At 48.5% G+C, this 21,379-nt stretch overlaps 2 protein-coding genes across 11 annotated transcripts in view; one reads left to right on the top strand and one right to left on the bottom strand.

Moving 5' to 3' along the window:
- Positions 1–2,408, bottom strand: part of ERI3 (ERI1 exoribonuclease family member 3) — a 126,826-nt gene extending 124,418 nt beyond the window's left edge. Inside the window, exon 1 of one of the 8 annotated variants that reach the window (XM_025992004.2) lies at positions 2,374–2,408. Coding sequence is in view for 2 of the 8 variants with exons in the window: in XM_025992000.2 (XP_025847785.1) it covers positions 2,006–2,140 (135 nt within the window). In the remaining 6 variants the exon portion in view is untranslated. The other 7 variants (XM_025992002.2, XM_025992005.2, XM_025992003.2 and 4 more) reach the window with 7 other exon arrangements.
- Positions 2,409–2,569: 161 nt separating this feature from the next.
- RNF220 (ring finger protein 220) overlaps positions 2,570–21,379 on the top strand; it is a 283,082-nt gene continuing 264,272 nt past the window's right edge. For 2 of the 3 annotated variants that reach the window (XM_072724189.1, XM_072724187.1), the window contains exons 1-2: positions 2,570–2,722; positions 3,503–3,659. The gene's annotated coding sequence lies outside the window, so the exon portion shown is untranslated. Of the gene's footprint in view, positions 2,733–3,502; positions 3,660–21,379 lie in introns of all 3 variants that reach the window. The other variant, XM_072724190.1, reaches the window with a different exon arrangement.

Below are 21,379 nucleotides of genomic sequence, written 5' to 3'. Positions count from 1 at the left end.
TACACATCTCTGCAACAAGTCTATTTCAGTATAAAGGATCAAATCCCCTGGGGACTGCTGCTATTTGAAACAATTTAAGGACCATACCAAACCTCAAACTCCTAAACTCACACTACTTTGGGATAACAGTCATTTATGTGGAAGAATAATCCTAAATAGAGCTTTCAGAAGCTACTAGTACAATATATTTTTTGGAAGGATGAATTTCATGTTTTCTAGTAGCATACCTTTCTTCCTAAGGAGGTTAACTCCTAGAAACACTAAACATTTGTAATATCTGAGCTTGGACCAAGAAAGTGGTGTCTCTCAGGATAACACCAGAATCCTAGCCTAATCAAGAAGAGGACACTGGTAAGGCTGACAATGTTCAGAACTCAGGAACTACGGACAGGATTGGGGGCGGGGCTGGTTTCCACAAACCCACAGGCCATACTACAAATGGCCAAAGAGACCTTTAAACACTTGCAATATACTTCCAGGTCTACCTCAAGTCCTAAGAAAGTCAAAGTGTAACCAAACCATAAGTCAAACCATTACTGGACACCTATCATATTTATCACCTAATTCAGATTTTCCAAAAGACTAGAGGCGCTCTAGTAAGCTAGCAATGCCCTTTGCTCAAAGAAACACTTGGGTTTGGAACCAATCTATTCCTGTATTCCTCTAGTCTAACACTCTACGCATTTAAGATTTTAGGCTACTCAGATCCCCTGGGAAAGACCACTCACGGACTTACCCCACCACAAAGAAAACACTTTTCAAAATGAAAGGGAATAAAGGCACTTTTATTTGGAAATTTCAAGTTGGAAGGAGAGCTCTCAGCCAAGCTCTAGGACCTAGCTAGCCGATTATTTACAGGATCCTTGGGCAGGAATTGTTAATGAGCTTTTAATTTGGAGTGCTTAAGTTGCCAAAGTGCTCTGAGCTCCACTGAAGCACCACAGAATCCATAAAGGAAACCTTATCAATCACTTCCCGGCAGCTCCCTTCCCCCACACCCCACCTCTGTGAGGAAAGGCAGCCAAGTGGGTTTCTAACCAAGATCACAGACACACACATTAGTGGAGTCACACTCCAAGTCCCTGTTTATAAATTGGCTTTTAAATGGTAGGGGATTCAGGTATAATATACTTAAGCTCCAGGCACGAACCCACTAAAACAAGGCATGCCATGTATGATAAAGTCAGAATAAAGCAGAATTTGATGAAGCCAATTTCTGGTAGAAACTCTACAATCAAAAACCACTCAGCCAATCACAACCTACTATAGTTCAAATAGTGTATAGTCTTTAGCCAATGGGATTCGTGGTTTTTTGCCCTTTAGCTCCGAGATTGCTAAAATGTCTGCTAAGAGCTAATACCATAGAGGTGGCCAGAGACCTAGAGCAGAGACAATGATGGGCATTATCAGTTTGCAAGAATCCAACCCTAAGGGTAGAACCCAAACCCCACAGGAAGGGGCCACATTCAGCATCTTCCTTCCAAGTCAACCAGAAGTTACATTATGCAAGAACTCACAGTCAAGCCTCAATCCAAGTTCATGCTTTTTTGTTTTAAGAGAACACCTGTTGCTGGAACATTTGCAGTAAAAACAAAGAGAAAGCTAGCTAGGTTAGGCCCCTTATTCACTCCTTCCACCATCTACATCTACACCAGCTACAGATCTACCAAGAGGTTAAGTGCTAACCTCGTGTATGTGCTGGAGAGGTTAAGAGTGGGGTTATTCTATCCGCTACCTCTTTGCTCAGTTTCTATTCTCCGTAGTCGAACCTCTCTTCCTCTTCCCTAATAATCTCAAGTAAGAAGTCAGCACCCTAATCACCCCACCCAGTCGGTCTTCCAAAGCCCTGCCCCGCTCCCTCTCGGCCAGAACGTTACTCAGTATATCATGCATCCAGGGCGAGCACACGGGCCAGCACCCCAGACTGCACAAACTGCGCGCCGCGACCCTCACCCCACATGCATTAACCAGGGCCCAATCTGGGGGGCCTCTCCGCATCACCCACCCCAGGGTGTTGCCCCCAACTCGGGCCCATCCAAGTCCAGGGGAGAGTAAGGGGAGGGGCAGGGGGCCAGGAGACCAGCCCTCCTTCCCAGGGCCGCCCCCGCCCCCCGTCAGCGGCGGGAGAGGCTGTCGCCATGGCAACGCCCCCTCCTCGGGGCCAGCGCGGCAGGCTCCCTCCAGGTGCAGGCCCCGACGTCTCCCTCGGCCTCAGCAGGCGCTCAGGGCAGTTTACGGCGGCGGGCGCGGCCCGCGCCGACTGCGGCGCCGGCCAGGCAGAGGCAAGGCCAGCTCCGCCCGCTCCCCACCGCCCGTTCCCGGCCGCCTCAACAGCGGCAGCCAGCACCACGAGTCCACAACACACCGACTCACCTCCGCGCACTCTGACCCCGGCCGACGCGACTGACGGGCGGGCGCGGTGGCCAACCGCTGAGCCCGCCGCTTTCGGCCCCGACCAATGGGCTGCAAGGGGGCGGGGCTTCTTTCCCCCAAATGCTCGCTCTCCCGCCGACATGCGCGCTAAAGTGTGTCAAGATGGTGCCTCCCCGCGGCTGGCCTTATGGGACTTGTAGTTTTGAGGTTGCACGTACTCAGAAGAAAGTGAAGGGGGAGCTCGCTCACGAGCTGGGAAAGAAATGTTTTAAATAACGAAAACTTTCTAAGGCCTAGAGCGACCCAGGCCCCCCTCTTCCGTTTCCCCACCTCCCAATATACTTATGAGGTGAGTATAGGCTCATAACACGACGGGTTCGATTTAGGGGACACCTCGCGACTTGTTGGTTCAACAAGTCATTATCCTCCACTCTCTGAGGGAGGTCTGGGGAGAGCTGAGAGGAGGCCGATTTTAGGCTAAGAAGAAGATCCTTCGATTTTGGAGGGCCTTCCTACGGAAGAGAGAACGGATTTGTTTGAATTGGCCCCGGAGGGAACGAAGGAGTTGAAAGGATTCCGGCCTCCAGCTTCGGGGGCTACCGCATCTGTTCTGTCGTCCAGAGAGAAGTCTAGCTAAAGCCAGAGAGGGGCTCCTTCATCTTGTCTATGGCTCGTTGGGAAGTTATGGGTAACAGGTTCTAGGGGGGAACCCCCAGGCCTGGCCGAACCGGTGATGGCTCCAACAGCTTCCCAGCCAGCCAGGAGGAACCCTCCCGGCCCAGCTTTGGTCGTCAAGCCCCCTGTCTGCAATTTGCATATTTTCACATAAGAAAATGATGTCACTTCCGGGCCCAGCTTTGGTCGCCAAGCCCTCTCTCTCTGTCATTTGCATATTTTCGCATAACAAAATGATGTCACTTCTGGGACCACCATTTCTGTGAGATCTGACCTTAACGTAATGGTTCCTGCCTGAGCTGGGAATGCTTGGGAATACCATATTAAGGGAATGTCTTGCTCAATCCCGCCTAACGGGTTAGGTGTTTCTACTCTGCACCTACAGAGCTCATCGTGTTAGAGCTCATCGTGTTGTTTTGTAATTACCGATTTCCTTGTTGTCTCTCCCCCCCAGGGCTGTAAGTTCATTTAAGGTAAGCATTACTTCTGTATTGTTCATGGTGTATCCGTAAATCCCAGCGCAGTTCCGAATATAAAGCAGGAATCTGGTAAATGTTTGTGGACAAAGGAAGAAATAGACGTCAGCAAGGACAGATGTCACTTAACCCAAGGTCAGTAAAGTGGAGACATACCTTGATATTCTCTGATTTTTGGAGCTGGGATTGGGTCTTCTTGCTCCTGTTAATGTCATCTAGACATTAATTGCGGTTGATTAGTCAGTCAACATATATTTATAATGCCTCTGCTAAGCGTCGGGCACTGTTTCTGGTGCTAGGGATTCGCTAGGGAATAAGGCACACCTGTATCCTTGAGGCACCTTTATACTGGGAAGGGGAAGGGAGAGGCAGAACAAACAATAAATAAGTAAGCAGATAAATTAAATTTGACAAATTAGAGGCCCTGAGATGGTCCCTCCTGTCCCTGTCTTTCATATGTCCTGAATCTGGCCTAAAAATAAGGCACAATCAACCTTCCTTGCTGTTAGAATGAAGTCAACCTACAGTGTCTGAATTGGAGGTTTCCTTTAAGGCCCAGCACCAATATCCTCCATGGAGCCTCCCATGGTGCCCTTAACTTCCCCAGCATGTGCTCTTTCCTCCGTGCTCTAGAGCTCACCCCTACACTTCCAGGACCTCACCAAACTATGTTATATATAAGCTCTTTTTGGACAAATTCCAGGCAGAGTGTATTCAAATAATAGAACAGTTTGGGACACCTGGGTGGCTCAGCGGTTAAGCATCTGCCTTTGGCTCAGAGCATGAGCCTGGGGACCCGGGATCGAGGGGGGCCCCCTGCATGGAACCTGCTTCTCCCTCTGCCTGTGTCTCTGCCTCTCTCTCTCTCTCTCTCTCTCTCTCTCTGTCTTTCATGAAGAAATCTTTTAAAAATCTTTTTTAAAAATATATCTTTTTAAATCTTTTAATCTTTTTAAAATCTTTTTAAAAAATAAAATAATAGAACAGTTTAAGAGATGAGTATACATTGGTGCCTTACACTGCTGCCTAACATACATTTGGTTCCCTTAAGCCTTTGGCTCTGTTGTAATTCCCTCTGTTTTCTGATTTCCTAGAAAACAGAGCCTAAGGTAAAGCTTATATGGTAGAACTTCATTGGGAAATATAATCCCAAGGCAGCAAGAGTTGAGGAGACAAAGGCAAGTGAGGCAGAGAAGAAAATACAAGGTTGTATGTGAAAACAGAAACACAGCTAGTTGCTCTGTCATGGAGGCCATATAGAACCATCACTTTTAAAAGGAAAGGGAGGTTGTGTTACCCCAAGCACTCCGGTAGCCTAGGGGGCGCAAGATCCCACACCCTAAAAGCACAGGGATTCATCTGAGACTAGAAATGATGAGAGGAGTCACAGCCCTGGTTTGGCAAAATTGGGCCCATTGCAGTCCCCGTACAGTGGGCACACGGGAAGCTCTGTCCAAACGTAACCCTCCTCCCGAGGAGGGTAAGACAACCAGCTGTGTTAGTAAATGAGGTGACAGTAATGGCAGCTGAGCTGTCCAGAAGACAAGTGGCCAAGGCATGGGGTGGGGGTACAGATGGGGCAAGTGAATTTTTGGAGGCAGATGAACTGAGTCCAGGACACAGACACAGATATTCCTTGGGCAGCCTCCTGGCTGACAGATGAAGTAACTGAGCCAAAGTGAACACAGAGCAGGAATTAGACGGCCAGTTTGGTTCTTCTGCTGCTCTGTGAAACCACAAGGGAAAACAGCAAGATGGCCAGCAAAGCTAGGACCTTAACCAGCAATGGAGGAGACCCAAGGACAAGGACCCAAGGACAGAGCCGGCATGACAGCCCACAAACTTGACAAGGCTGAGCGAACCCAGGCTGGGTCTGAAACCATTTTATCTAAAAATGGGGAAAACTGTAAGCTGCATAAGCCCACACGGTGCAGTTAGGAGTGTGAGCTCAGAGACAGCCTGCTCAGGTTTGAGTCCTAACTCTGTGACCTTAGGCAAGCCACACACCTCTCTGAGGCTGCATTGCTTCATTTCTAGAGTGGAGGTAACACTAGTATCTACTTATTAGAATTAAATACAAACACGCTTAGTATAGCATCCAGCAGAAAGAGTTCAGTAAATACTGGCTGTTATTACTATTATTCTTGCCCCTCCCCCATGCCTCTGTCCAACTTCTCTTCCCACCATGACCACTCCCCCACCTTCCTACCCACCCCCCCCAATCCTCTGCCCCCCACAGTCTCTGCTGCAGGAGCAGTGGGAGCCAGACCTGGTTGTGCCTTCTCTGCCTGGCTTTCCCCAAGGCTGTTCCCCATGAGCCCAAGCCATTCATCTCCCTGGTGACCTGAATCTGAACTGAGAGATGGATGTGGGGTGGCTGAGGCCAGGGTGGTAATGTGCTCCCTTATCTCCGTGCCCCTCACTGGGGCCCAGTTAATTTTCCCTTTGATTTTAATATAGATTTATTGAAAGTTTCAGTTATCAAAACAAACTGCGGCAGCAAATTGGTGTTCTTTGCAGGCCTACAAGTGCCTATAAAGCTGCCATGCTCGGGAACGAATGGCGCTCTCCGGGAGGTCAGTCATGGCAACAGGAAGTCCCTGGGGACACACACACTGCAGTTTAATATTTTTCTTATTAGCCTTTTTCTTCTTGGCCATCTAAGCCTCCCCTTTAAATCGGAAATCAAATGGAGCCACCTGCCCAGGGAGGCTCTCTTCCCCCAAGCTATTCCACCCTGCCTTCTCTGTCCTAGCCTCCCTGCCTCTCATCCTCAGACTTCTCCCTGCCTTGCCCACTGTTCCAGAGGGCGTGGTGATTCACATGGCCCAGGGGTATGGCTCACAGCCCTACCCTAAGTATGGAAGCTTGGCTTGGGCTGTCCAGTCCACTCTAGTCAGAGGCAAAGCATCCCTAGAAGAGATTGGGGGCCCCAGGCCTCTTCTAGATCTGATGCTCAGAGGGGAGGGAAAAGACAAGTTTTTAGAGCAAAAGAGGTGTTTCAAAAAGGCAGACAATCCTGGCAGGGTGTATTGAACTCAATAGAAGCAAAAAGGAGACTGGGCAGGTTTTCCTTCCAGCCCCTAAACTGTCTGATTTCATTCCCATTTCCCTACTCCCATTCCCAATATGGGTTCTCCTCTCACTCCCAACTTGATTTTTGAGACCCCCCCCCCCCCAATTCTCTGGTCCCAATCTGCCTCTCTAAGAAGCAGCCTGATTTCTTGCCTCCAGTGGCTGACAGAACTAGAACCACACACTGCCACCTCTAGGCACTGGAATCAGTCCTGTCCTAGGGGAAGGCCTCCATGACCTGATAACCCTGAGGCCACCATCATCTATCTCTTCTTCTGGACCTCGGCTGCTGCTGGGTCACCTGTACATGTCCCATCCCAATTCCCAATGTCCTCTTCTTGCTCTTACAAATTCCTTGCCAGCTGCAGGGGGTACCCCTACTGCTGTTTCTCAGAACTTGGATTCTGACTAAGCTGACAACTATTATCATGCGGCTAGAGCGGGGGGGGGGGGGGGGGGGGGGGGGGCAGGCACTAAAGTTTGGATCCAGATAATCCAGGAATTTGATCCTGGCTCTGATACTTACTGACTCTGTGGCTTGGGGAACCTCTTTGTAGTGTCATTGCACTTCATGCTTATGTCTTCCCTTGTCTGCCTCTGGACCAATATTCTGTGGTCCTCAAAGAAGAGGACTGTGTTTTAATCGTCTTTATATTCCAAGTGTGTATATTTGATGAATAAGCAAAGTCACCTTATCTTGGCCTGTTTCTTCCACTATGAAATGGAGATAATACCTGCATAACCAATAGAGTGAAGAAAGCACCAACCACAGTACCCACCCAACGTCACATAGGATGCTCAGTGAGTCAAGTTTCCTTCATCAGGTGTCTCTTGAGGTTCATCAGCCACCAGTGCTCCCCTCTTTTGCCTGTTCCCATCTCAGCTTCAAGTTCAGCTGTCTCCTGTTGCCTGTTAGAGCTTCCCATCACTGATCAGATGCCAGTGTTCACCCTGGACCCTTTGGAGTGGCACTGATGTCTCCTCTCCTCCAGGCCAGGCTCCCTCAGTTTTTCTAAACCCACTCACAAACTGCTGCTGCCTGATGGCTCTGTGTCTATTCCCCAGACTGCCTTGTAGCTTGTCTGATGCAAGGCCATTTCGGCTGGCGATACCAATGAGTCTGTGTTAACATTAACACGCCAGTCTTGCTAATCCTAGGACCCTACCTGCTCCTGTAGAAGCACCAGTCCCCAGCAATGTTTCTTTAAAAACCCTCAGTTTAAAAAAATAAAAATAAATAAAAATAAATAAATAAAAATTAAAAAAAATAAAAATAAAAAAATAAAAAAATAAAAATAATAATAAAAAATAAAATAAAATAAAATAAAAATAATAAAAATAAAAACCCTCAGTTGTTGGGATGCCTGGATGGTTAAGCAACTGCCTTTGGCTCAGGACGTGATCCTAAAGTCCCAGGATCTAGTACCACATCGGGCTCCCTGCATGGAGCCTGCTTCTCCCTCTGCCTCTCTCTCTCTCTCTCTCTCTCTCACACACACATAAATAAATAAATAAATAAATAAATAAATAAATAAATAAATAAATAAAATCTTAAAAAAAAAACAAACCCCTCAGTTGTGACCATGGATCAATCCAAGCTACTGTGCTCTGCTGGCTTCTATCACTAAGTGCACCATAGATGCTGGCCTTGAATGCCTCTGCTTGGCGCCCTCAGTTCTAGTGACACCATGACAGTGTGAGAACACAGCATTCTTTCACAAAGTAAGAAGAATCCCTACATATTACATTCAGCTAGTAGGATGTGAAGCCCTGCGGCAGGGTATTTGAGCTCTTAAGTGTTTTGGAGACAACTCTTTCCACTTATTCAACTAGTCCTTTTTCTTCTCATTCTGCATATCTCCTACCATGAGAGTAGCCAGGATTGGGTGAGTTTATGTAAAAATCACCATACTGAACAAGAGCCATGGTCCTCTTCAACCATTAGTCTTACTGTGGAAACTGGCTCATCGCCCCTCTATCATTAAGCCTCTCTCTCTCAAGCTCTATTGGCTATTCTGGCAATCTGCTATCCATTGGGTTGTCCATACTCCCACACTGTAATCATGCTGGTATATACCTGATCCAGTTATGGTTCAGGCTTGGTTCAAATTAATTTGTTCGGCTGTGTAGCCCCATGTAAATGGTAGTTTCAAATAGATGTTTGGGGATCCCTGGGTGGCGCAGCGGTTTGGCGCCTGCCTTTAGCCCAGGGCACGATCCTGGAGACCCGGGATCGAATCCCACATCGGGCTCCCGGTGCATGGAGCCTGCTTCTCCCTCTGCCTGTGTCTCTGCCTCTCTCTCTCTCTGTGTGACTATCATAAAAAACAACAACAACAACAACAAAAAAAAAAACAAATAGATGTTTGGGTCAGGGGTGTTGCCTAACTCCTCACCATGGATGTAGCCCAGTATCAGCCCCAACCCACTAGGACCTCCATTACACTGCATATTCCCCCCAAGATTCAATGTATAAACTGGTACTGTCTGCCACTTTTCTTGGCCTTCTCAGACAAATACAGCCTTGTCCTTCCACTGGACCCCTTGTGATTTCATAGTTCCTCCTTCCTGATCTTGATTTGGCCTTCAAGTGCTTTACACACAGGCTCCAACCTACACTTCCAGGCTTCTGTCCTAGTAGTTCTTTACCTCCCCTCTCTTCCAGCCCAAAAAGATTAATTGTTACTCATCAAGGTATTTGCACTTACTTCTCTGCTCCAAGACTTTCTTTGCTGATGATGTTCTCTCAACTAGGTGCCTTCCCTGTTTCCATCTCTACCATTGAACCTCCTGAGAAATGTGCCCTGCCCCAGGATGTGATTGCTTCTTTTCCTTCTCTAAGCCCTTAGACCCCATCTATGTGTCCTACCCTGCATGGCACTCACTAATCCACAGGAGAGGGGCTTGCTCAGCATTCTTCTTCTTTTTCTCCCTTTCCTCCTTCTCTTCCTCCTCTTCCTCCTCCTCCTTCTTCTTCTTTTTAAGTTGATTTCACATCCACTATGGGGCTTGAACTCAAAACCCTGAAATAGAGAGCCAGCCAGGTGCCCCTCAGCATTTTAATCTGTAGGCAGTGCCTGACCACACCCCCCAGGACCTGAGAATGCTGTAGGGCTTTTAGGAGGCATCCGAACACTTCAGGAGATCTCCTCCAGCAACCGCAGCTGAATTAAGAGCTTGAGCCCATCCTTCTCAAAGTATATACTTTCCCAAGATTCAACAATATTCTTTGAATATCTGCTTTGTACTTGGCTCCTTGAATGCACAGGACAGGAATAAGAACAAGAGACACAGTTCTGCCCTCATAGAGCTTACACTGTAATGAGGCAGACACTGGTAAAGAAATGTGTCACTCAGATAACTGTAATCATAGAGAGAGACCAATTGCAGTGAAAGTTTGAAGAGGAGGTACTGATCACAACTTGAACAGTTTAGCATTGAAGTCAAGTCGTTTTTTGAGTAGGAATTTCCCAGGCCAAGGAATAGTGGGGAAGAAAGGAGTGAAGAAGAGAGGGCAGTCCAGACAAAGGGAATAGCATGAGCAAAGCCATGAGGCAAAGAAATGAGTCACAAGGCAAAGAAATGAGCCCTACCAAGAAAAAACTTGGCATTACTGGAGCAGCAAGGGTGACAGAGCCCGTGGTGAAAGAGGAGTTTGAAGTAGGCAAGAGTTAGACCATGCTTAGTCTTAAAGTGAGCCTTCTTAATAGGTTTGGACTTGAGCTTGAGGGCAATAGAGAGCCACGGAAAAGCTTTAAAGTAGAGCAGTGATGAGGTCTGTTCCGTGCTAGCGCATTGCTTCTCAAACTAGTGTGCATTCCTGTCACCTGGGAATCTTGTTAAAATGCAAACTGTAATTATGGGGTCTAAGAAGGGCCTCAGATGCTGCATTTCTAACAAATTCCTAAGTGATGCTGCTGGCCCCCTGGGCCACACACGGAGTAGCAATCCTGGCCCACCTGCCCACCTTCCCCCGAATGCATCCCCGAATGCATCCACTCACATCTGCAAGCACAGAGCATTCTCCTTTCCACTGAAAATGGTCCAAGGCTGCTGTGGCTCTTTGCTTTTAAGTAGCCTCTATCTTTTAGAAGCTGTTTATTGAATATTTATTTGCTCCATGCCCGTCCAGCATAAGACCAGGTGCAGGGGGTAGGGGGAGGGGGTCTGGAGAAAAACAAAAAGCAAGACATTTTCCTGCCCAAAATGTTCAGCATCATCTCTGAAGGGGCAGCTTTCCCTGAGCTGCCCTCTTCCAGACCTGTCATAAACATGGTAAATGAGGCCTGTCTCAGTGGTACTCCCTGGGGCTCCCACTGCTTCTGCAACCCCATCCAGAGATGAGCCTGTTTATCCCTAACGGTTGTCTCTGACCTCTAAATCAATTCCCTATCTGATACAAAAAACCCGATCCTCCCAATCCAAGACCATGACAGTTTTTAAGACTGCACACAGTATATGATGCAGCATTCCCAGCCCAGGCTCTGAAGTCAGACTGTCTGGATTCTTAGCCAAACACTACTACTTATTAGCTGGGTGACCTTGGGCAAGTGGCTTAACGTCTCAAAACTTCAGTTTTCTCATCTGTAAATTGGGGATAATAATTCTTTCTGTATCACAAGGCTATTGTGAGACTGCGTATGACAATGCATATAAAACACAGCCCCTGAAACATGCAGAGAAAACCCAAGAACTGTTAGCCATTGTCTTTATAAATATGAAAACTTGTGTGTCTAGAAGCTTATGAAAGCCCCTTTGAAAATCTGTATAAACAAAGATCCCTGCCATCCCCTTACGTGGGATGGCTTTTCCTACTGGCATCAGCCCCTCTCTAATGCTGGGGAGGCAGATGCAGCCTTGGAGGTCAGTGCAGAGAAGCCCTGCTGGATGAGGCAGCCTTTGGGGAACACTTTTGGGACAGGAGGTTTCAGTCTCCAAAAGCTGAGGCTCTGTGTTGAAGAGGGATGCTTTGTGGATCCCCTCCCACCCCAACCCCATCCCACAGAGTGTCCCCTCTGTCCAGGGTCACCCAGGCTGCCCCTCCCCTTCTAGCTGCAGGGAAAGAGGCAGTTTCAATCATTCATCTTAATGTCTCTATTAAGCAGGGTTATGACCAGGACGAGACAAGAAACAAGGTCTTTTAGTGTAAAAACATGGCTCCCAGGGCATGGCCTCAGGGGATTCCTCCCCTGTGCTGCTGCTGCTGCTGCTCCCAGCTACTGCTGCCAGAGGGCCAGATTGCACAGGATGATTCTGTCCTGAGTTCAATCTTTGCCTTTTCTTCTCCGGATCCTGCGATGGGCCTGCCCAGAGCTTTCTTTTCCAAAGAGAAGAGCAATGACTTAGCATTTAGTGGCAACCACGGGGGACCTCAAGGCCTCTACCCTGACTTGGGATCACTATCCTCATCACCATCTCATCTCTCACTGGCAATGTGGAAGCAGCTACAGCCTTAACGATGGTCCCTGGGCATGCTACATCCTCACCTGGAGTCTAGGCTCAGAGCCTAGGGGATAACAGGAATATTCCTGATTATGGAAAGATCTTAACAATACCATATCAGAAGTCTTTTTGCTTTTAAATAGCCTCTATCTTAGGCTAGACCCCCCATCTTTCATATTCAAGAAGGTTTAGGAGCCATTAGTGGAGTCAGCATATGCTTGGACCTGGGGTCTGGATTCTAGGGCGGTAGCTGTCTGCCAGAGGAGCCCAGTGCTTACTGATTTTGACTTCCACCTGTGCATGGGCAGAGGTGGGTGGGCAGCAGCAGGACCAACCCTCTCACCTGCAGAGAAGGGCTGAGGCTCCCAGAGAACTAGAATCAAAAGGCCTCAAAAAAGAGTATACGCACAGACCCAGCCTTCAGAAGCGTAGAAAGAGCCCAGATATTGCTCCCACGTGTTAGTAATGCCTCATCAGAACACGAGTCCTTTAGCTAAGTGGCGTTGGAGGCAAAGAAAGTGGAACCCAGAAAGGTCAGGTGCTGAAGAAGGAGACCGGTCACCCAGTACTGCTTGCTGACCACAGCCCTACTGAGCCTCAGGCCGCTGACTTCTACTCCCCACTGTGCTGCTGCCTTCACTGATCCCAGCATTGCCGTCTGGATCACAACTTACCCTAAACGTGACCTTTCTATGCGGGGGTTCCCTGAGGTGGGCTGGCAGAGAGGAAAAGCGCTAGCCGTGGGGCCAGGTGAAGCTGGGTTCCCATCCTGGCCCTAACCCTTCTAAGCGAAGTGGCCCTGCACAAGTCAGCACTGCTCCCTGAGCTTTGGCCTGTCCTTTTGTGTTAAGATCTTGGGGAGTCAGTAAGATAGCATGCATGTGTTTGTTTGGTTTCAAGTAGAACCTAGGATGCTGTGGAAAGGGAGGAGGCATGGAGCAGAGAACTGGGAGCTTCAGTCTTCTTCGTGTATAGGAGGGAAGGCTCTGGGCCTCAATGCAGGGAGCGGAAGGGGCGATCTTGGCCAAGGAGGGCTGCAAGAGCAGAGGGGGCTGTGCAGGGAATGCCAGAGCAGCTGAGGGCAGCACAAAGTCAGAGTGAGTTAGCACTGGTCCCAGGGGCTGCATGAGCCAGGCAGGCTTTTACAGAGATATCCAGGGAGCAAGAAATACCAGCAAGGAAGTTGCCCCATTAATAAATAAGAAGGCGGAGAAATTAATGATGGTCTGAAAATGGCTGAGCTACTGAACTCGTTCTTTAAATCTGTCTTTAACAAGAAAAATAAAGAAAAGAGATTTGGCCAATTAGGAGGTAATGAAGACGTCGTAGAAATAGCACCTGACAAAAGCACACGTGGTGGTGGGGGTGGGGGTTGCTGAAGGAACATCCAATGGCTTAGACTCCCTTAGAAGAAGAATGCTAAAGGAGAGGAGGACTGGAAAGGGGTAGGGTGCGAACTGGGAGCAGAGGGGGGGAGGGGCAGGACATTGTCCCCTGGGAAGGCTAGAATGACAGTGAGAATGGGTGCTGGAGGGGACACAAGGAGGGCAGATGGAGGTGATAGGAAGGGACCCAGAGAGGTGAGATCTCTAAAGACAGAGAGAACCAGAAGGATCCTGATTAGAATGACAAAAAGGTGAGGTTTCTGACAAATTTGGGGTGGTCCCTTTTAGGAAGTCCTACAAATGGGGGAAGAGAATAGGAGAGGAGCCATGGGAGGGAAGGAAAGAGGGGCCAGGAGGAGAGACCTGGAGCCTGAGGGAGAGAGGAAAAGGTAACCATAGGGAGAAAGGAAAATTAAAGATGGTATTTGGGCAGGGCTTAAAGAAGCAGCTGGGGTGGAGGGTGGGAGGGAAAGGGGCCATTTTGCTAAGCCAAGAAAAACCACACTGCTGGTCAGCTCTAGCACTCCACTGAGGCACAGGTAATCTGCCCACAGGGCAGAAGGGCAGCCTCAGTGACAGGTGGCAGTAGGATAGAGGGGTCACAGGTTGAGTGTAAGCAGAGGAGCCTCAAGAAATAAGGAAAAAGGGAGCTACAAAGATGAGGGGGAGAAGGAAGTCCCAGAGCAGGGGCAGCTTTGCCACAGTGGGGGAGCTGCATGGGGAAGAGTCTGGGCACTGCTCTGCACACCCCACCACCAGGGCCACTGCTACAGCAGTCCTCATCCCACCCATGCTCTAGGAGGAGTTGAAGAAAGGGTGGGTGCCTGTGAGACTAGCGGTGTCAGGACAAGAAGGACATTTAAAGGAGGGCTCTTGGGAAGATCTAGGCAGGGAAGGAGTGGAAGGTCTTGAGAAAGAAAGGAAAGAATGAGAAGGCAGGTCCAGCCAGCCACCCTGGCCGCCGCTGCCGCCACCACCACCACCCACCCCACCACCACCCACCCCACCACCCCACCCCCTGCACACACAGAGAAATAAAGGTAGCTAGGAAGGGAGCCTCTGCTCCCTCAGCCCTCCCATCATTTTCCAGGCCAGGGCCTCCCTCTACTGCAGCCCCTGGGTGCTGCCTCTGGGCTAACCCCTGCCATGCCCAGGGAAGCTGAGGCCCACAGCCCCCCAAGGGACAAAGGTGATCTGGCCTAGGAAGCTCACCAGCTCCAGGGTCTGTCCTGAATCTCCGTCCAGAATTTAACCCCAAGTGGCTGGGCCATAGCAACACTGACACTGTCTGCGTGGGGGGTACGGAGCAAGGAGGCCACAGGAGGAAGGGAGGGCAGCCAGTGATGAATAGAGGCAGCCAGAGCCTCGTTAGAGGGGGATGTGGAGAGGCTGGCCACTGCACGGATGAGCCCCAGGCCTGATTTATCATCTTCAGAGCTGATCTGAGCGAGAGGGGTTAAGTAGCAAGTTAATGAAATCCGCAGATGCCGCTAAATGGGGAGAGAGGGGAGCCCCAGGCTAGAAGGGGGTGCCAAGAGAGAAGCCGGTGGGCAGGCTGGCCCCTGAAGAAGGGGAGTCATCTGGGGAGTAGGGAGGAAGGACAGATATATTCCCCGCTGAGGGGATCCTATCTCAGTCCCTGGGATGGGGTTTGGGCCAGCCTGGGAGCTAGAGGTTTAGAGAGCAGGGATTGGGGGGGCAGGGGCGGCATCCCCAGTCTCGCCTCCCAGCCCCCTGCCCCCAGTCCCAGTGGGCTTCAGCAAACACTTACTGGGCAGCCCCTGAGCCCTGGAGACCAGGAGGTGAATCGAAAGGGGCCTCTGCCTCCCTTTCCCCCAGGCTGAGTGGCGAAACAAGTAACTAGAGTTCGAGGTGATAAGTGCTGTTGAGCAACACAAAAGGAGGGAGCAATTAATTCTGACAGGGGAGGGCAGGGAGGTCAGGGTGACATTAAAGCACAGCTTGAAAAATAAGGATTTTACCAGGCAGAAAACGGAAAAGAGGGATTCTGGGCAGAAGGAACAGCATGAGCCACGGCCAGGAAAAGCACAAAGGAAGCCAAGGGAAAGGGTGCCGACCCGGCAGAGATGCCTGCTCCGAAAAGGGGAGTGGCAGGCCGAGCCCAGCGCCGGAGCCCTGGGAACCCTCAGCTCACCTGGGGACACTGGGTGTCGCCTGAGGCCAGTGGCGATCTGTAGTGGGCTGAACCTGCGGGACAAGCACGGGAGCAGCAGCGAGTCCCACCAGCAGAGCCCTCCTGCACCCGGATCTCGGGCTCTCCTCTAACCGTAGGCCCGACCTCCCATCACAGGGTCAACTCAGAATAATGAAATGAAGTCATGCATAGAGCTTTTGGCACAAGGCCTGATACACAGTACGTGTTCACTAAATGTAAATTATTACTATTTTGGTAGTTAATATTTCCAAGCTAAACTCAAAGCAAAACAAAAAAAAAAAATAATAAAAGAAAGAAAGAAAAAAGAAAATTTGGGCCAAGGTAGGACTGCACCTCCAAAATGCATGTAGGAGGCCAAGTAGACAGGTGGTTACTTGATAGGGAAACTTGAGGGGGGGGTGCGGGTAGAGAGTAACCAATCACTCTAGCGATGCGGTGGGTCAGGGTACATGACCGAGATCCCCAAGGAAGGGAAGATGACACACAGGCCATAACTGAAGGGAACTCTGAGGACTAGACCATCAGTACTTCTGACCAGACCCATCAGGGGTAGCTCTTGAAGCAGAGGAAAGCGGTTGGCATCTTTGGGCCAAATAGCCAATCCTGTTATTCCTCCTCCAGCCCTCTGAGCTATCTGGGCCAAGGAGTACAGCCTTCCCTATAGAGGCCTTCCCTTTTCTGCTCTTGTCTCCAGCGGCAACCCTCCCCTTACAGAAGAACCTTCCCTAAGGGAAGTGGTGAGGGCAAAATGGCAAGACATCTGTTTCACTCCTCATTATTCTCTAGTAACTAGGTATTCATTGAATGTTAGTTGGATAAAGGGTTGGATGAACTAGTAAAAATCCTGAAGCTCTTCAGCACAGCCGGTGCTAGAAAAATCTCCCCTGCCTGCCATAGGTGCACACACAGGCACATGCACATATGCACACGCGCGCGCACACACACACCCTCTTTCCTCATTCTATCTCAAGGCAGCTGGCATGAAGAGAATGGCTGATAGTATGTGGCTGTTTAAAGATTAAGCCTTGGAGTCAGACCATCCTGGGATTCAGACTTTGCTCCACTATTTGCCAGTGCCGTGCGCTTTAAACCCCCTAAGTCCCAGTTTCACCTGTAAAATGGGAATAATAATATGAATAATAATAGTGCCCACTTCATATGTTGTGTGGATTGAATTAATAATTCATAACAGTTCATGTGAAGAAGTTAGTACAGTGTCTGGCTCATAGAACTTAAGTACTATGCAGATGGAGTAGGATTTATTTATTTTTATTTATTTTATTTTTTAAAGATTTTATCTATTTATTCATGAGAGACACACAGAGAGAGAGGCAGAGACACAGGCAGAGGGAGAAGCAGGCTCCACACAGGGAGCCCGATGTGGTACTCGATCCCAGGTTTCCAGGATCACGCCCTGTGCTGAAGGCAGGCGCTAAACTGCTGAGCTACCCTGGGTGCCCTGGAGTAGGATTCAATAGAATTAAAATGATAGAGAAAATTAAAACAGTCATAGAGAAAATATCTTAATGCTCCCTTTCTCCCCGCTTTGTATGCCTTCAAACCTTCTCTGAGGGCCCGTACTCCCCCTGCTGCTGTGTGGTTTTTCAGGGAGGTTCTAGAACTTCATCCTTTCACTAAAACTGAGTTCCATTAGGTCCTGAGGAGGTGATACCCTATGAGAATGGGGCACCATCTTTTTGGATACTGGCTCTCAACTTGGGACAGTTTGCCCCATAGGGTCATTGGGTAATATCTGGAGACATGTTTCATTTTTGCACCTGGAGGAAGGGAAGGGAGGTAATGCTACTGGCATCTAGTAGATAGAAACTGGGAGTGTGCATCCTACAACGCACAGGACAATCTTGTCCCCCTCTGCCACACACCCAAATAATTATCCTGTGCAAGATGTCAGTAGTACCAAGATTGAGAAACCCTGTTCTAGGGCACAGAATACATTTGAGGAGGGGGGAGTGACAGAGAGAGAGAGAGAGAGGCAGAAGCAAGCTCCATGCCCAATGCAAAGCCTGACATGGGGCTCCATCTCACAACCCTGAAATCATCACCTGAGCCAAAATCAAGAGTCAGACGCTTAACCAACTAAGCCGCCCAGGTGCCCCCTAGGACACAATATCCATTTGTTTAAAAAAATATTTTATTTATTAAAAAAATTATTTATTATTTATTCATGAGAGACACACAGAGAGAGAAAGGCAGAGACACAGGCAGAGGGAGAAGCAGGTTCCATGCAGGAAGCCCGATGTGGAACTCAATCCCGGGACTCCAGGATCACATCCTGAGCCGAAGGCAGACACTTAACCACTGAGCCACCCAGGCATCCCCACAACATCCATTTTAAACCAAAGATCTTTATATAGAGATGTGTCCCTAGTGGGGTCCAGAAACCAAAGCCTCATTTACAATTACTCCCAATAATCTACTTGTGGAATATACAATGCTGGACTTGGCAAATTCAGAAGAGCTGACTCCTGAATGGGAACCCTTCTATTAGAAGACACAGCAAGAATCCCATTAAACTGTATGATATGGCTCCTGCCTAGGTCCTCCAGGTTCGTTATGTCAAGGACAACAGGCAAGCAGAAGTGACACCATATCTTGGCAAAGGTAATTGGCTCAGATCATCAGGGGCAGTAGGGCTGCTCTTACACGGTGGGAACAGCCTAGTGACCTACTTGATACTTGATCTGTTGGTACTCACTTCTCCTAATTTGATGGTGTAAGAACAAATGCAACAACCCCAGACTGAGAAGGGAATGGTAACCAGTCTGAGATCCCTCAAGGATGAGAGTCTGCATCATGCCACCAGCTATCAAGACCAACAGATGTGCTAGCTGAGGGTGAAAGGAATCTAGAACTGTGAGAAGAGGAGGAGTATAATTGATATAAGCTGTGACCCTGAGACCAGCAGCAACTGTGGGGTCTGTATTTCATTCTTCAAACCTTGTTCTTCTAAGTTCCCCACGGAAAGAGATGCCCACAGAAAGCCTGACGGAGGTGCTCTCAGAACCAATATGAGAAAGGGAATCCAGGTGGTACCAGGGTCAAGTGCAGTGAATGCAGTGATCTGCTGCCTAGATCCCCCTTCAGAAATGAAGGACCGATTCCACCAATTACTGGCAGTGCTGCTAGCAGCCCTCAACAGCTAGCCTTGTTGGGGGCTGGCTGCAGCTGAAGAGAACTTTTTTGCCCAAGGTCCCGCCTTCTTCTAAGGACAATGACTGATCAATACTGGGGCATAAAGATCAAGTCCACTTGTCCCAACTCCGGGTAATTTTGAAAGATCATCCCAGCTCTCCAGGGCTTCCTATGGGACTGGCTGAGGCCTTGTTGGGACTGCTTCACAACTGAGTTTCTCCCCCTGCCTAATCATGTTTCTCTCTACTGGTACTGATCCCAAGAGCAGTCTGCTACACATCTTGCATACTAATCTTTGTCTCAGAACCTTCTTCCTGGGGAATACTACATATGACAGTCAATAAACAGAATAAGACCTCTCTCCATGTTGAGCTTACGTTCTAGAGGGGGAAGCAGGCAAAAACCATAAACAAATAAGTAAGGAAATCATTGAGTATGTTGGAAGATGGTAAGTATGATAAGTTCTAAGGAATAAAGAAAAAGTAGAGCAGAGTCAGGAAATCAGTACTTCCTGGGTATAGGAGTTGGCAGACAGGATGGGCCTCATTGAGAAGATGAGATTTCAGCAAAATTTAAAGGAAGTAAGAGAGTTGAACAAGTGAGTATCTGGAGACGTTCCGGGGAAAGAGAAGAGCAAAAGCAAAGATCCTAAGGCAGGAGCCAGTGTGTTCCAGGGTGATGATTTTTGCTTTGAGTAAAATGAGAAGTGTATGTGATTCACCTTCCTCCAGGAAGCTCTCCCTGACTGTCTCTGGCTGGATCTACTCTTCCTGGTGCCTCCTCTGTGCTCTCACAGCCTCCTAGGCTTCCATCATGGTTGCATTTATCACATTCCATTGTAATTGCTTCATTATCTGTCTGTGTTCCCCCACTTACTCGTGAATTCCATGAGGACACATTGAGATTCTGTTGATAATAGAGGATCCTTGTGAGGACATAGAAAGAAATAAGGAAGGCAAGACAGGCACACCATGAGCCATCACAGAGCCTATAGAGACTCTGAGAATGCTGTTGTTTCAGACACAGTGTGTTTCTAGCAAGGAGGTGTGTTTATTTCTGCCTCTGAGTAAGCATGCATTGATCTCCACTCTTGTCTTTCACCAGTATAGTCACTTAGTACTCTGTCCTTGCTTCCGCAGCACCTAACACTTAAAATTAATAGTTTTTTTTTTAAGATTTTATTTATTTATTCATGAGAGACACAGAGAGAAAGAGAGAGAGAGGCAGAGACACAGGCAAAGGGAGAAGCAGGCTCCATGCAGGGAGCCTGATGTGGGACTCGATCCCGGGACTCCAGGATCACGCTCTGTGCCAAAGGCAAGCGCTAAGCCGCTGAGCCACCCAGGGATCCCCCCTAACACTTAAAATTAACATGAGTTTATATTTTCCAAGGAAAAGGATCTAAATGGCTTGGCCGCATCCCAGTCAGTAACTCCACCGAGCAGAATTTCTAGCTAGACCACTTCATGGCCTCCTGACCAACAAATAGATTGGCTGCCTTTGGGTCACGTGCCCATCCCTGACCCAGTTAGCTGTGGCCAGAGTAGTAAAGTTACTTGATACAAAGCATGGTCATCTATGCATAAGGAAGCACCCAGAGCCCCTTCTCCTAGCAAGGAGCTATAGGTGTGGCAGTTATTCACTCTCTGGTATAAATGACTTAACAACAGTGACTTTCAAATGGGAAACCTCAATCAATCAATCATTCTTATATATAATGTCCATCCCTCCCAAGGGCTCAGCACAGTGCCCAGCACAGAGTAGACAACAATAATTATGCAGAATGGAAGGCCAGTGCATCCAAACAACACGGCACAAAAGGAGGCAATACAGAGTAGTGGTTTAGCATGTGGATTCTTGCCAATGACTGCTTGAGTTCAGATCCCAGCTCTGCTCCCCAGCAACCATATGACTTTAAGTAAGCCTCTTCACCTCCCTGAGACTTAGTTCTTACATCTGGAAAGTGAAGCCACAATGGCACTAATGACATAGGAACCTTGGGTACAGTAAATGAGCCAATATATATAAAGTACTTTTCTATAGTCCCTGGCACATGGTGATGTCTCAGTAATAGTATCATTGTGATTTTCCTTTGTGAAACTCATGCTAATAAGCATAAAGCTCTAGGCTAGATATAGGTCTGGAAGGCAGGAGTCACATCTTTCCCTCACCTGAGTGGGTAGGGTCTTATCACACAGAGAGTTGCCTAAGCACGCACTGATCCTGAGGCTGGCAAGGCCATGGTCCGCAGGCTGGACTCACTGTTTTTTCCCTGTGGCCTCGCCTACCTGGTTACAAGTAATCTGGAGTTTATGTGTCATCTAGGCAGCTATTGCTGATTTTAGCAAAGAAAGCCACTGAAGGATGTATCAAACCTTTCTGGATCAGCAATAAATATATTAGTTACTGGGCAAGCAGGTTGCTAGACCCTCAATCTCTTGAAGTTACAGGTATGTCCAGCAGAGAATAAGGGGAGAGAAGAGAGAGAAACAAGAGGGTACGTTGACTGCAGTCAAGGATTCCACAAGTTATAACTCAGTATCTAACCAAGCCAATCTTAATATTTCCAGTGTGGAGGAGTCTTCTGGTCCCCCTGTCTCAGTAGCCAACAATGAGATGGAGAT

Source organism: Vulpes vulpes, chromosome 10 (assembly GCF_048418805.1).
Source record: "Vulpes vulpes isolate BD-2025 chromosome 10, VulVul3, whole genome shotgun sequence".
NCBI classification, from domain to species: domain Eukaryota; kingdom Metazoa; phylum Chordata; class Mammalia; order Carnivora; family Canidae; genus Vulpes; species Vulpes vulpes.
The sequence above is the reverse complement of the archived record's forward strand: the minus strand, read 5'-3'. Positions and strand labels throughout refer to the sequence as shown.